The sequence below is a fragment of the Sinocyclocheilus rhinocerous genome, unplaced genomic scaffold (genome assembly GCF_001515625.1).
Source record: "Sinocyclocheilus rhinocerous isolate Xijiao unplaced genomic scaffold, SAMN03320098_v1.1 scaffold1707, whole genome shotgun sequence".
NCBI lineage: Eukaryota > Metazoa > Chordata > Actinopteri > Cypriniformes > Cyprinidae > Sinocyclocheilus > Sinocyclocheilus rhinocerous.
Genome location: NW_015646357.1, coordinates 3,925 through 19,889, shown reverse-complemented (window position 1 = coordinate 19,889; position 15,965 = coordinate 3,925). Strand labels below are relative to the sequence as shown.

Genomic DNA, 15,965 nt, shown 5'->3' with positions numbered 1-15,965 from the left:
ACTACTCGAATTTCATATTAAGAAATTATTTTAACCCAAAAAGCAAATTATGCTCCCTTCGAACTGGTTTTCTTTAAAATACAAATCTTTGTAATCCCAGGCTATCTGTAATCAGAAGCACATTTAAAACTAGAATATCATTTTATTTCATTCACATGTGTTCCATAAACACAGAATCCCTTCCGCCATCCACCATCAAAATGTCATCAAATCCACCATCAAAATGTCATCAAATCCACCATCAAAATGATACATTTAATTATTCTGGCTGCTGTGAGAAAAGGCTATAAACGATCCTCCACCTGCAGGATCCTCACATGCGATAGCCTAGTAGCCGGGACAACTTCATTTTTACAGATGTGGCGTAATGACGCAGTGCCATGCTCGAATTTCCTGCGAAAACCTACCCGTACCACTCAAATTAGAAAATATTATTATAAGCTAACCGTTGTGAATCGGGCTAAAGTAAGGCGATAGTTTTGAACACTGGATGGTTATGTACTTGCTCAAATATTGATTTCAGATCATTTTTAACCAAAAAAAGTTACGGTCTGCAGCTTTAAATTTGAATTAGTTGAAATTGGCATTGAGGTTAAATTTCACAGGTACCTAACACTGAAATCTTGGTATCGTTACACTATTTCTCTGTGAGTAATGAAAGTTTCTTCTCTCGTTTCCATCTTCCCTTCACTGTCCCTTTCAATGAAAGTATCAAAATGATAAATGACGTTACATTGGTGTCTCACTGGCATTAGGAGTCGTCTCATTTGCAGGAGTCATCAATAAAGCATCAGTCTGAATAGGGAACGAGTTTTCAACATGATTCACCTGTAAGAAAACACAGATTCACAGAAGATTAAAGAAATGAACAGGACTGTAATGAACACAAAAACACTAGTAACTTTGAACTGTGTTTTTTCATGACATCAGAGGAATGTATAGTGGTCTTCTTCTGCAAAAATAAAAAATGACTTAAATATGTGGTTTCTCCTAATGAATCTGATTAACTTCATCACACTGTTATCTTCTGTCCTGCAGTAATATATATTTGTATGCCACAATGTCTGTAGCATTATGATTAAAATAACCGCAAAATATTCAGAAAGAATTTGGAATCACAAATTGTCACAAATATATGACTTCCTGATACTTTTAATATTGCAGTTGAAAATCCAGAGCTATTATATTGTATTAACCTACTGTATCAATAAGAGAGTATTGATACTCTTACTTGCTCTCTAAATAAAGTTACACTTTTTGTTTTCAGACTATTCGTCATTTAGTTTATTTTGGGGGTTGTGTTTTTTCACCTGTGAAGTTCTGCTTCCATAATAAAAATAAGAAACATCCATGTTACACCCTGATAAATCATGATAATGTAAAGATTATATATAAATTATTATAATTATATAAAACTGTTCTTTAATATAAAGTAAAACAGCATAAAACACACAAATTATGTTGCAAAATCACAGATTCAGTGCTCATCGTACCTCACCTGATCACTGTGCTGTGTCCTGATGTCTGTTTAAACAATAATAACAAACTCAATTAAACGCACATTATTTTAAAGATTATGTTCACACAGTAAATTCTACATTTCCATTTTGTTAAATCAGGTGTATGTAATACTCACCTTTCTTTCTCGATTTTCGCTTGTGACTGTAAATCACAACAGCAACAGCAGCCACGAGCAGCAGAACACCAACAACATATTTTTCTTCTATAACACTTGAAGATATCAAGGAATCAACCGAGCAAGCAAAATGACATTAAAGTTCTAACAGATAAATAAAATGTGTAACTGTTTGTTTGCATAATTCCAAATTATGTCCATTATTGCATGACTTATAGTAGGCCTATTTGTACAGGCTTTACACCTTTTGTCAATGTCGACAAGAGTATTGTAATTAGCTATTCATCTAATTTTAGCGGATTTGCTGTAGTGACGGCATTACTTAAAGTTTCTTAAGGGTCAAGAACATTTTTCTAATGGCACAGCAGCATTTTTACGTCGAAATCCACGTGCGAAGAACGGGCCCCAAAGCATTCAGTGTTTTCATTCATAACTCTGAAACCGATTCCGTTTTTCCTACGTGGATTAGAGAGTTATGTGGATTGACGACTTGACATGATCCACGGTCATTTAAAATTCATCCCGGAGTTGCTATCATATACAGGCCCGTGAACTCATGCTCAGGAGCAGGTCTATTTCACATAAATTATTAGATTGCATCTTTTTAAGCGGAGGTGAAAGTCTGTCCCCGTCACTGCTACTTTCTTACAAAAGCACCCAAATTAATTAAGGGACACAATTTAAAATTGCAAGAATGTAGATTGTGCAGTATTTGGATATGTGCTGTGTTTAAGATATGCACTTTATGTGTACATGTTTATGACCACGAAGGAAGGAGAGACGAAGATTGAGGCTTTGTTTATTCACTTGCACAAAATAAAGACATTCTGCTTGGATCTACATCAGTATGCATGGACTCTGTTTTTGCACGCGTTAAATATGTGCTCACTCCTGTTATCAGCGACAACGGCTTAAAGGAAAGCCGTAAAATTAAGTCAAAAACCCCTGTTTCCAGTGGACTGTGAGCATAAATTCACATGGATTTAACTTCAGAGATGGCTCTTCGTTGAACACGCGTTTTCAGCTCAGTAGGCTACGGATTAAAGTGGATATCGGACTCCGTTTGCTGTTCCTGTTGGAGTTGCATTGGAATAAATTTATATGGATTTCACTTCAGAGACGGCTCTTCATTGAACACACGTTTTCAGCTTAGTAGGCTTTCCTGTTGGAGTTGCATTGGATTTCGTTTGCTGTTCCTGTTGGAGTTGCATTGGATTTCGTTTGCTGTTCCTGTTGGATTCGCATTGGATTGTGATTCGGCACTGGATTAAAGGGTACATTGTTGCAACAATAACAGAATGTAGTGGCCATTTACTATGTGTGCACACAAAACTAGCGTAAATCCAATGCATTGGTTGCCAAAGGTTGAATATTTCTTTGAACTGTATGGTTGTTGTGATATTGTGGTAATATGGATGAACAGTGTGTGAATGCGGATGAATCCGCTGTGACAAAACAACAGCTTTGTAATGCTAACGAATCTCAAAGGCAAAAAAGGCCAGTTAAACTTACAGCAAAGGCTTTGGTGGAAAAGCTTGATTCATTGCAAGCGCTGAGAAAGGCGAAACTGAACAAAGCAAATAGAATGATAGAAACTATTAAAAGGTTGATGCAAGATAACAAAGAATATGAGTCTGAGGTACGAAGTGTATTTGAAAATTTCAATGAGTTATGTTTAGAGGCTCAGGAAGCACATGAATCCTTGTTGACTTTGTTGCCTGATAATGAAATTGAGAAACATGATATATGGTTCAAGGCAAAATGAGTTTATTGAACATGTAAATGTATGGTTGTCCACACCTGTAACATGTCAGGAAACTTCTGAAGGGGTTACTGATGTGAATGTTATTGATGAGGTTGTCCCAGAGGACAGTGTTTCAAAGGTTTCAAAGAGTATCACTGCCTATAGTAAGCACAGTTCCAATAGCAGCGGTTCTTCCACTGTATTAGCTCGTGTACAGGCCGAGGCAAAAATGAGGCTCGTGCCGCTGCATTGAAAACTAAACATGCAATTGAAACAAAAGAGAAACAGGAATTGAGGAAACAAAAGGAGCAACTTAAATTATATGCTGAAATTGCAACATCTACTGCAAAAAATTGCTGTTTTGAGTACTTTTGACAGCCATAGCAAATGTTCACGTACTGGTAGTTCTCGTTCTAAAGGAAAAGAAGTAACAAAGGGTCAAACATCAAGGGATGTGACAGGATATGGAATGTTTGATTCAACAAGACCAGATGTTAAATCCACAAGCTACTGCATATGTGCCAATGAGTCAAATATCAGTGGGTACAGCTGGAGTAATTTACAGCGGTCCATCACAACCAGTTGGTGCTACCTCTAATATTCCATCACAATCAACAAAAATGCAGCACAAAGGAGGATTGAACACTCATGACAGCAGTACTCACCAACATAAGGATTCACATTATTTTGTACAACATTCCAGAGGCAATATGGCAACACAAGCTACAAACCCTCTTCAATCTCAAGATGAACCTCTTTTTGAGATTTTGAAAATGCAGGAGGAGCTCACTGCATATCTGGTACATCAAGCTCAACCTTACACGCTTCCAAATAGAGAGATTCCAGTCTTTGATGGTAATCCACTCCATTATATACCCTTTATTCGAGCGTTTGAGCATGGTGTTGAGGAAAGGACTCACAATAAAAGGGACTGATTGTATTTTCTGGAACAATTTACCACAGGACAACCTAAAGAATTGGTTCGGAGTTGCCAACATCAAGTAATATGAGAACTGTTGTAATGAAGTTACCTTTCAAGTTGAGAGAACGCTGGAGAGAAAGAGCCTGTGAGATAATGGATTTGATCCAAGAGTATGAACGTGACTAAAACTAATAAAAACTAAAATGACAGTTTCACACAAAGACTAGACTAAAACTAAAATTAAAACAGGCCGCCAAAAACAACACTACAAGGCAGTCATGTTTTAGAAGGGTGTTATGCTTTAAAGAAGAAGTCACAGCGAGAAAAGATTGACTTTTTGAAAGGAAAAGGAAACTTTGTTTCAGTTGTTTGAAGTCAGGACATGTAAGCAAAGAATGTGATAATCGCTTTGTCTGTGAAGTCTGCAAGCAAATGCATCCTACAGTTTTGCACATATATCGCAAGTTGCCAGTTGTAAATCCACAGGTAAAGGACACTGAAAAGAGGAGCAGCATAGTTTCTACCCAAACTTGTGGACATACAGGGGCCGGGAATGAAAAGTACTTGCTTTCAATCGTCCCAGTACAAGTAAAATCAGTCAAAAGTCAGAAAGTGATTCAGACTTACGCCTTTTTGGACCCTGGGAGTTCAGCCTCATTTTGTTCAGAGCAGCTGATGAATGAGCTCAACGTTAGAGGAAAAAGGATTAACATTTTTCTACGTACTATGGGGCAACAACAGCCTGTGTCTTGTAATGTCATTACTGGTTTAGAGGTAAGTGGTATCAACAATAATAAATTCTTCTCCCTTCCTGAAGTGTATACACAGAAGAAAATGCCTGTCAATTCAGACAATATAGTAACGCAGGAGGAAATTTCCAAATGGCCATATTTGGACAGAGTAACAATTCCACACATTGAAGCCAATATAGATCTACTGATTGGAGCTAACGCATCTCAAGTAATGGAACCTTGGGAAATAATAAACAGCTATGGTAATGGACCATATGTCATTAGAACCCTACTGGGGTGGGTTGTTAATGGACTTTCAGAAACGAGCAGTAACTGCAGGGATGAAATTGGCACACCCTCTGTTACCATCAACAGGATTTCTATTAGGAGGCTTGAAGAATTGCTCCAAAGTCAGTATAATCACGACTTCAGTGAAAACATTGTCGAGAAAGAGGAGATGTCAAGGGAGGATCTGCAGTTTATGGAAATAATGACCAACTCGGTCAAACTACAGGATGGTCATTATAGCTTGAGGCTAAAATTTCGGAATAATGATGTTGTACTGCCGAACAACTTATGTGTTGCCAAACAGAGGTGCAATGGTCTGAGAAAAAGGCTTGAAAGGAATGAACGGTTGCATAAGGAATATACTGATTTCCTTTCTGACGTTCTTGAGAAAGGATATGCTGAAAAAGTGCCAGAATATCAATTGGATCGTCACGATGGAAAAGTTTGGTACATTCCTCATCATGGAGTATTACATCAAAAGAAAGGAACATTGAGGGCTGTGTTTGATTGTGGGACAACATTTAGAGATACATCACTCAACAAGCAATTGTTGCAAGGTCCCAATCTTACGAACTCACTTTTGGGAGTATTGTTATGATTCAGACAGGAAACCATAGCTTTGATGGCAGACATTCAAGCTATGTTTCATCAGGTCAAGGTGGCAGAAGAAGATGTGGATTTTCTTCGGTTTCTATGGTGGGCTGATAGAAACTTGAAGCAGGAAGTCACTACATACAGGATGATAGTTCATCTGTTTGGAGCGGTGTCTTCTCCAAGTTGTGCATGTTATGCGTTAAGACAAACGGCAGAGGACAATCAATCACTTTTTCCATCAGAAGTGATCAAAACTGTCTTTGATTGTTTCTACGTAGATGACTGCTTGAAGAGCGTCTTCTCGGAGGAGGCTGCTATTGCCATGGTGCAGGATCTTATTTCTTTTTGTCAAAAGGGTGGATTTTGTTTGACCAAATGGATCAGTAATAGTCGCAACGTACTGCAATCAGTTCCAGAAGAGTACAGAAGTAAAGACATCCAGTATTTGGATTTAGACCGAGACAAGTTGCCTGTAGACACAACTTTGGGGCTTCAGTGGTGTGCAGAAGCTGATACATTTAAATTTAAACTGCAGTTGAAACCCCATCAGTGTACAAGGAGGGGGATTTTGTCTACAGTTTATGATCCTATGGGATTTCTTGCTCCTCTTATGCTGCCAGCTAAGTTGCTACTACAGGAGATGTGTAGACAGAATCTTATTTGGGACCAAAATATACCTCCAAAACTTCAAAGACAGTGGACTCGTTGGATATCTGATTTGGATGAAGTGGCAGAGTTTCAAGTAGGCCGATGCTTAAAACCCACAGATTTCGGACAAATCATGCATGCCTGTTTACATCATTTTTCAGATGCCTCTGAAATAGGATATGGCATGCTTACTTATCTTAGGATGAGAAACAATGATGAAAAAGTGCAAAAAGTAACATTTCTGCTTGGTAAAGCCAGAGTGGCTCCCCTTAAACCTCTAACCATTCCTCGTTTGGAGTTAACAGCAGCGGTTCTATCTATTAAAGTGGATCAGATGTTGAGAAGGGAATTAAGATTTCAATTGGAGAATTCAGTTTTTTGGACTGACAGTCAAACTGTGCTCAAGTACATCAAGAATGAAAACAAACGCTTTCAAACCTTTGATGCAAATAGGGTCTCTTACATAAGAGATAGGACACTGCTTCAACAGTGGAGATATGTTGCCACCAAGGAAAATCCTGCAGATGATGCTTCACGTGGAATGCAGGTCAAGGCCTTTATGCACAGTAAAAGATGGATTGCAGATCCCAGCTTTCTTTGGAGAGCAGAAGATTATCAGTCAGCCCCAAAGGAGGAAATTGTGAACATGCATGATGGTGATCCAGAGATTAAGAAAGATCTTAGAGTGAATACTGTGATCCTGCAGGGTAGACAGAATGCCAGTAACTGTTTTATCACTTATTTTTCAGATTGGAAAAAATTGAAAGTGGCAGTCGCTTGGATACTCAAGATGAAGAAGCTATTGAATAAGATATGTCTCAAAAGGAAGGAATTACTGTCACTGGAAAGGAATTGCAATGCTACTTAAACAATCATAGATGCCCAAATGAAGTTGTTCAAAGCAACTCTGGGTGGACAGTCTTTGGAAGACCTCTTTGAGGCTGAAATGGCCATTGTTCGTTTCAGTCAGCAACAAGAGTTTCGAGACGAGATTGAACAACTAAAGCACAGTTCCCGTGGAGTCAAGAAGGAGAGCAGCATATACAGATTGGACCCTGTATTGGATGACGAACTCATAAGAGTAGGAGGAAGACTCAGGAAGGCAGCTATGCCTATTGAATCCAAACATCCCATCATTTTGTCCAAGAATCACCATATTTCGAATCTTCTGCTTCGTCACATTCATGAACAATTGGGTCATTGTGGCAGGAATCATATGTTGTCCAAATTGAGACAAACATATTGGATTACAAATGCCAATGCCGCTGTAAGAAAGATCATTTCCAAATGTATTGTATGCAGACGTTACAGAGGAAAGACAGGTGAGCAAAAAATGGCCGATTTGCCTTTTGAACGAATTACACCTGATCTTCCACCTTTTACAAATACTGGGGTGGATTACTTCGGTCCTATCGAAGTTAGAAGAGGACGTAGTACTGTAAAACGTTATGGAGTGATTTTTACTTGTATGGCAAGTAGAGCGGTGCATTTGGAAGTAGCATATTCCTTGGACACAGATGTTGATGTAATTTCCTCTAGTTGCTCCATGTTTACATTTGTTCTGTTGCTTTTGTGTTGATGCTGAAATAATGAGACCTCTGGATGGTGGAGTTTGATGTTCATTACCACTGAGTCTATCAAACCCAGCGCATCCTTTTTTTCTATTTCCCCTCATCTTCAGTTAAATACAAAATTTAAGTGTTTTCTGTTCAGAATAGTGAAATAAATCATAACAAAACATTTGTTCTTTTTTACTTGTATGGCAAGTAGAGCGGTGCATTTGGAAGTAGCATATTCCTTGGACACAGATGTTGATGTAATTTCCTCTAGTTGCTCCATGTTTACATTTGTTCTGTTGCTTTTGTGTTGATGCTGAAATAATGAGACCTCTGGATGGTGGAGTTTGATGTTCATTACCACTGAGTCTATCAAACCCAGCGCATCCTTTTTTTCTATTTCCCCTCATCTTCAGTTAAATACAAAATTAAAGTGTTTTCTGTTCAGAATAGTGAAATAAATCATAACAAAACATTTGTTCTTAAAAAAAAAAAAATCAAGATTCAGCTCTGCATAATAAAGAAGAAGAACAGATGGCCTTTTCCCTACAAGATCAACCTTTGGATTGGAGCAAAATCAATGGATGGTTGAACTTTAGCAAAACTTTAGCAAAAGGTTGGATCTAAAATGGTTAAGTTGCAATTCAGTGCATCGGAGACTGTTAAAATCACATTTCATAATACGCACCTAATGATCACTACAGATGATTCAATGTAACTTAGTTCATTTATTTGTGATAACACAACTATTTAATGACAAACAAATTCGGATTCCAGGCGTTATGAGTTAAATCAGATGTTTTTAATGACACTTGTCACATGAACATACAAAGATCTTACAAGTTCCTTTAAGAAACTAGTGTTTATGCATTCTCAAGTTTAGCACTTACTCCCTGGTTGACTTAACTTACAGAAAACAAATATATATAAATGTATAAAAAATATTCAGCTCAGATCACAAGGGACCTGATTTTTGTCTTCTACTGAGGTTGTGGTTCAGGTTTTTGTGAGGGGTTTGGCTTATTTACAGTACTTCAGCTCTGACACTGAAATGACTTTTCTGAGAGCATTTACAAAAACTGACACCATGATGACAATCCTAAATCATGCTGTTCTTGTAACCAGGAAGTCCATAGTTCAGAGTTCAGTGAGATCTGCTGATGTTCTGTAGGCAGATAACGAGCTCTTTGAACGGGTGAATCCAGCAGGAGAAACCTGAGAGAACCAGGTACAGCACAGCTGAACATACTTCAAGAACTGAAATGAGCCATGAGCTGGAGAAAACATCTATAACAGACAGATGATGTGAAAGAGTGGACCTTTACCTCGAATGACCTACAGGTCTCCATGTTCATCCTCGCAAAGTTCTTGCATCTCAAATGCTTCATAAAACACAGACCATTACAATTTACAACATTTTTGTTACAACAAAGTACAAAGAATCACAATTTACAATGAGATATCGATTTCAATAATGAAGACATTCAGGACAAGCCGCAAACATCTGAAGATTATAATAAAAAATGTTTATATAATAAAAAATAAATAATTATTTTATGAAATGTGCTTAAATTACATTCAGATTAGCACAAGTAAATTGTGCTAATCTGTGCATCAGGAACAGTTATGGAACATAATACATAACAATATATTACAAAAATACTTATTTGGCAGTTTGCTGTTGCTTCAGTGTCTTTCAGCGCAGTTATTACAGGCTCAGATCCTGAGACTCAAGCGTTTTAATCATGGATACAATGGTGAGATTTCACAAACAAACAAGTAAAAACACAAATCGTTACATCGACTTTAACATAAATAAAAGGATTCCTGCTGAAAACACCATCTTAGAGTAACGTGAATCTTGGGAATAACGGCATACTGGTGTTTTCATCAGGGTGTTTCCTCTCTAGTGTTGTCAAGATAATACTAAAACTGTAAAGATGTAACATTACCAGTATCAGACAGCTGCTCTGTAAAGAGAGCTTGTCTTGCACTCAGCATGACATTTCTTGGTCAAAATGTTAATTTTATGTTAAGTATTCATGTTCACAGTCAGTCATGAAGTAGGCTAATGTATACAGAAACGGGCAAAACATCTTGCAGGTCTTGCAATGTCATGCAAATGCTGCTGTTATTAATGATTACACAAATCCTGAAAAGAAAAAGATTTGCTCACTGTTCCTGTCTGGATCAAATTATCAGGAACCTAAATATACTGAAAAACCTCAAGCACTCTTTGTTCTGTTGCAGGAAAGCCGTTTCTTGTCATCTCTTTTGTGTAAATATATTTATACAGAATTAATATTTTTTAAATGTATTATTTAAATGATTAAAAAATGAATTATAGCAAATTAGTTTTTGTAATATGTTAAAGCTGGTGTCGAGGTGAAACAGTATTTCTCTGTGAGTGTAGTGAGTTTAGCTGATGCTCTTCTCCCATTTCTCTTCACTCTCTCTTTGAATGAAGTATCATAATAATGAATAATGTTACGTTGGTGCAGGCCCGGTTCTACATGGGTGCCAAGCACCCTCAAACAAAATCAATAGCACCCTCTGTATGCTGTAATAATGGCATTTCATTGCAGATTTGGCAAACTATCCAGTGCTTTATGCAGAGGCGAACCAAGATGAAGTGGGGGCCCCATGCAAAATTAATAGATGTGGCCTTTCTAAAAGATTATTTTGCTAATATATCTTTGTTACCTAGATATATATTTATACAACATACAAAAGGTAGTTAAAACGCATAATAGAACATAATTTTTTTTTTTTTTTAAACAAAGTGCTTATTCTTTAACGAAATATCAATCTTCATCTTTATGGCAGAAGATACGATACTGTACAATACAATCTTGAAGATACACTACAATCTTCATATTTACAGTAACGGATTGAGCCTTAGCTACAGCAAATGCTGGCACTATGTCCTCCATATCCAAAGACCAACGTATGTTCCGTTCAACTGAAATTAGTGCCAATGCTTTTATCAGCTTTACTAGTTTTATTAGTTGACAACTAATTATGTTAACTCAACTGATTTTATGTAGAAGAGCTAAATAAATAATGTCAACTAAGTAAATGTAATGATAATAATATGCTGCTGTTAAGTGCAACCCTAGCTAGCCTGTTTCCCAGTAACCCTATTAGTAATTGGCCTATTACCAGTAATTCATCTTGCAAATAATTAAATGAAAATAAGCTGGAATTAACAACAAAAACATTTGTTTGTCATATAATTATCCTTAAGTCTTATCTTCATTATTTACCGCTGTCATGTTTCCTCTTTTCCTCCTCTTCTTGCTTTTTTCAGCTTCTGGCTGCCAGACGGATAAGTCCTCTTCATGTTTAAATTAGCAAATGCACGAGTAAGCGCTGTGCCAGTTTGAAAACGAAGAAAAAGCAAGCACATCCAGCGTAACATGAGAGGGGATGCAGATATACTGCTCCATGTTGAATATCTCTTTGGATTTGAGACTTTAGTCTTTGCAAATTTACAGATCTTCTTTATGCACCAAGAGCTTGTAACACTCCAAAGAGAAAGGAAAAAATGAAATCGCATCATATGACCCCTTTAATAATGACATTTCCGATTGTTCAAATGGTCAGCTGTCGGGCAGGCTATTGCCTAACTGCCCTATTGCTACGCCTCTGTTTGCGCTCTGAAGATCGGTTTCGATTTTAACATCTTTTGCAGCGTTGGGCAATGTAGCCAATCACAGACATATCTAATCAGAGGCGTTTAAGTTAGAATCCATTCACTGCTCAAATCGCCGCAGTTTTTGTTCAGGTGTTGTGTTCAGCAGGAATCATCTCATTATAACAAAGTCTAAACGTGATGTAAATAAGAGATTCATTGTGCAGCATTGAGAACTTCATTGATTATAACGCAACTTTGTGAGATTGTGATGAACTAAGATGAGTGACAGCTTTTAGTGATTACAAAGGGAACGCTCTTGCACCATAGCAATGGATGGCACAAATATATATATATATATATGTATGTATATAGCGAGAGAGAGAGAGAGCACCCTCACTAATTTAAGAAGCACCCTCAGTGATTTGATTCCAGAGTCGGGCCTGCGTTGGTGTCACATTGGCAGCATTAGTCTCAGTCGGGGACGTCTGACTGGCAGGAGTCATCAACAGAGAGTCAGTATGATCAGGGGACGAGTCTTCAACATTCACCTGTAAGAAAATAATGAATGAATGGATGAATGATGCATTTATCATCAGCTACAGGTGGAGAGGAGAGAGAGTCATAGAGCCAATCAAGTGGAAGGGGATTATTAGGACGCCATGATAGCCAAGGGCCAGTGGAGGGAATTTGGCCAGGACACCGGAGTTACACCCCTACTCTTTACGAGAAGTGCCATGGGATTTTTAATGACCACAGAGAGTCAGGACCTCGGTTTAACGTCTCATCCAAAGGACGGTGCTTTTTAAACTACTTTGTTACAGTATAGTACTGTACAGTATAGTCCCCATCACTACACTGGGGCGTTAGGACCCACACAGACCACAGGGTGAGCACCCCCTGCTGGCCTCACTAACACCTCTTCCAGCAGCAACCTAGTTTTCCCAGAAGGTCTCCCATCCAGGTACTGACCAGCTCAACCCTGCTTAGCTTCAGTGGGCAACCAGTCTTGGGTTGCAGGGTGATATGGCTGTGGCATATCAAGATTCACAGAAAATAAAAGAAACGAACAGGACTGATGCGAGTTAAACAAAAAATACAAGAGACCATATACCACAACATACACATGAAACCGTATACACACTCACACACAAATTTTGCAAAACAGATCTGAATCAGTTTTTATGTTTGTTTGCTTTGGTTTGGTTTTGCAGAGAGACAGACAAAAAGTCTTTTGAATTTGATAGTATCTCACCTGATCAGCACACTTCCTCATGATGTCTGTTTGGACAACAAAAAGTCACATTACATTGGTTAGAGTAAAAAAATGGAAATTAAAGATTTTTAAAATCTCAAATTTCCATCATGTCAAATCAGCTGTATGTAACACTCACTGTTCCTTCTTGAATGCCACTTGCAAGAGTAAAATAAACCAGCAGATGCGACCAGCAGCAGCAAAACAGCAGAAACAGCAGCATATACTCCTGTTAGGTCAGCTGAAAACAGACAGTCGTTAATACTAGTGAGAAATCCTGTATTTACCAAACATCTTTGACTGATATTTGACTGAGCTTTCTTCTTTGGGCATCAGTTCTTTATGGAAGCCCGTTTCTTCCACTGAATTAAAAATACCTAATAGCTAAACTCGCAATTTGAGAAAAAAAAAACAGAACTACGAGATATAATCGTGTAATTCTGACTTTGTAAATCACAGCTGCGAGTTTATATCTTGCAAATCTTAGGGGGGGGAAAAAAAAGTCAGAATTGCGAGATGTAAACTCGAAATGGCAAGAAAAAAATTATGAGACAAAAAGTAGCAATTACATTTTTTATTTTATTTTTTTTATTCAGTGGCAGAAATGGGCTTCCATAGTTTTATTATATTGATGTAACTGATAAAGAACCTAGTGGTATTTAAAGGAAGAGCAGCTAAAACATTATAGTACTACAGCTCAACAGGAAACAGCAGCACAATTTTTTTTTTTTTTTGCTCAGCACAAAAAAAAAAACTGTTTGTTTTATCATTTGATGTGCATGAGAAGGTGAAAGAGATGACCTTGATTATATTTTAACATTGAATCAAAGATGACGTTTTCAAAAAGGCCGCAATTAAAACATTCACTGCTTTTCTAAATCTGCTCAACGGAAAATGACTAAATGGCTAAATGATACTCACCAGTGACAGTAACACTGAAGCTCCTAGTGATGTGGATGTAGTTGCTGTTGATCTGTAGTTTAAAGACTCCAGAGTCTGTGGTTCTGGTGTTTGTGATGGTCAGAGATCCAGTCTGATGATCCAGCTGCAGTCTGTCTCTGAATCTCCCGTCACACTGATCATCTGTGGTATTACTGAGATCTCCAGTGATTTGAGTGATGAGAGTGTGATTGAAATACCATTTTATCACATTTGGGTTTTTTATTACACGAGTGTCTAAAGTAACAGATTCTCCCTCCTTCACTGACTTTCTCTTCATTTCATCTCGTTGAGCAGCCAAAACACCTGAAACACAAACCAACAGCTGCTGGAGGATCTTTTGCTGAAAACAACAAACAAACCACACGACATGAAAGAACTGTGGCTATGAAAGCAATTTTCATGCTCTTGCTGAAAAGCAAGATTTGTCCACTTTTTGTGCTCATGTAGCATACTTTTTTTTTTTTTTTGCATCAAATCCTCTGAAAAGATGATCAGAGATGGTTTGATGAAAAAAAAAATCTTCTCCCAAAATGTTAACACACCAACCGACAAACAAAACTAAACTAAAACTACTAACTGTACAATGCTTTTAAAAACAATGACTCACCATGTGGAGCAACTCTGAAGGTCTTTTTACTGACTTTTCTCTGATGATCCGTATTTAAGATGCTGCTGATAATCTCTAGTTCATAATGTCCATAGTCTGTGGTTCTGATGTTCATGATGGTCAGAGATCCAGTCTGATGATCCAGCTTCAGTCTGTCTCTGAATCTCTCATCACTATATTTACACTGAACATCTGTACAGATAAAACTGAGATCTTCAGTAATTTGAGCGATGCGGATTTCATAAAAATACCATCTAATCTCTTTTTGCTGATTTGTTTCAACATCAGTGTGTAGAATGACTGAATCTCCCTCCATCACGGACACACTGTCTGTATGAACACCGTAAACACCTGAAAAAATTAACATAATCATAAGCCAAACAAAACATTCAGGAAAGTGCTGTGAAAATATTTTTTCTACAGATCATAGAGCTTGCGAGTGATAAGGTAAGTAAGTGCAAGACAGGCAGTTCTCACATAGTGGATCAGACAACTACGAGATCAAAGATGGATATATTTTGTGAGTTTCATCACTAAATAACACTCACCAGTAACATCAACAATAAAGATCATTCTGATGCTGAATCTGCTGCTGATTATCAGCAGATAATAGAGTCCAGTGTCTTCACTTCTGGTGTTTGTGATGGTCAGAGATCCAGTCATATGATCCAGCTTCAGTCTGTCTCTGAATCTCTTGTCAGCATATAAACACTGAACATCTGTACAGATAAAACTAAGATCTCCATTGATTTCAGCGATGCGAATGTCATTAAAAAGCCATTTCATCAAATAATTTGTGGTTTTTACTACACCAGGATCTAAAGTGACAGATTCTCCCTCCGTCACTGACTTTCTCTTTTCTCTCGTTCAGGAACATCTGGAACACAAACCAACAGCTGCTGGAGGATCTTTTGCTGAAACCAACAAACAAACTACACGACATGAAAGAACGGTGAATATTAAAGTGATCGTATAAGGGACATAATGACTCACAATAGACAGAAACACTGAAGAGCTGAAGAAGACTGTCGCTGCTGCTGGTGATCTGTAGTTTATAAAGTCCAGAGCCTGTGGTGTTGATGTTCCTGATGGTCAGAGATCCAGTCTGATGATCCAGCTTTAGTCTGTCTCTGAATCTCTCATCAGCATCTTCACACTGAAAATCTGTACAGATCTTACGCTGATCTCCAGTGATTTCAGCAATGCGAATGTCATTAAAATACCATCTAATCTCTTCTTGTTGGATGGTTTTGACATCAGTGTATAAAATGACTGTATCTCCTTCCATCACTGACACTGACACTATATCTGCCCCAACACCGGAAAAACCTGAAGAAGAAATGAACAATTAATTATAAGCCAGCAAATGCATATAGTGGGAGAGTGGGCCACAACACTTGTTGGTTTT

At 37.8% G+C, this 15,965-nt stretch overlaps 1 protein-coding gene across 1 annotated transcript; it reads right to left on the bottom strand.

The window, feature by feature from the left end:
- Window positions 1–12,127: 12,127 nt before the first annotated feature.
- Window positions 12,128–14,873, bottom strand: LOC107707594 (uncharacterized). Its single transcript, XM_016511671.1, has 5 exons — window positions 14,558–14,873; window positions 13,930–14,253; window positions 13,148–13,249; window positions 13,009–13,034; window positions 12,128–12,304 (listed from the first exon to the last, which is right to left on the bottom strand). The coding sequence occupies exons 1-5, from the start codon at window positions 14,871–14,873 to the stop codon at window positions 12,158–12,160; spliced, it is 915 nt and encodes a 304-aa protein (XP_016367157.1). The 3' UTR covers window positions 12,128–12,157.
- Window positions 14,874–15,965: the final 1,092 nt, after the last annotated feature.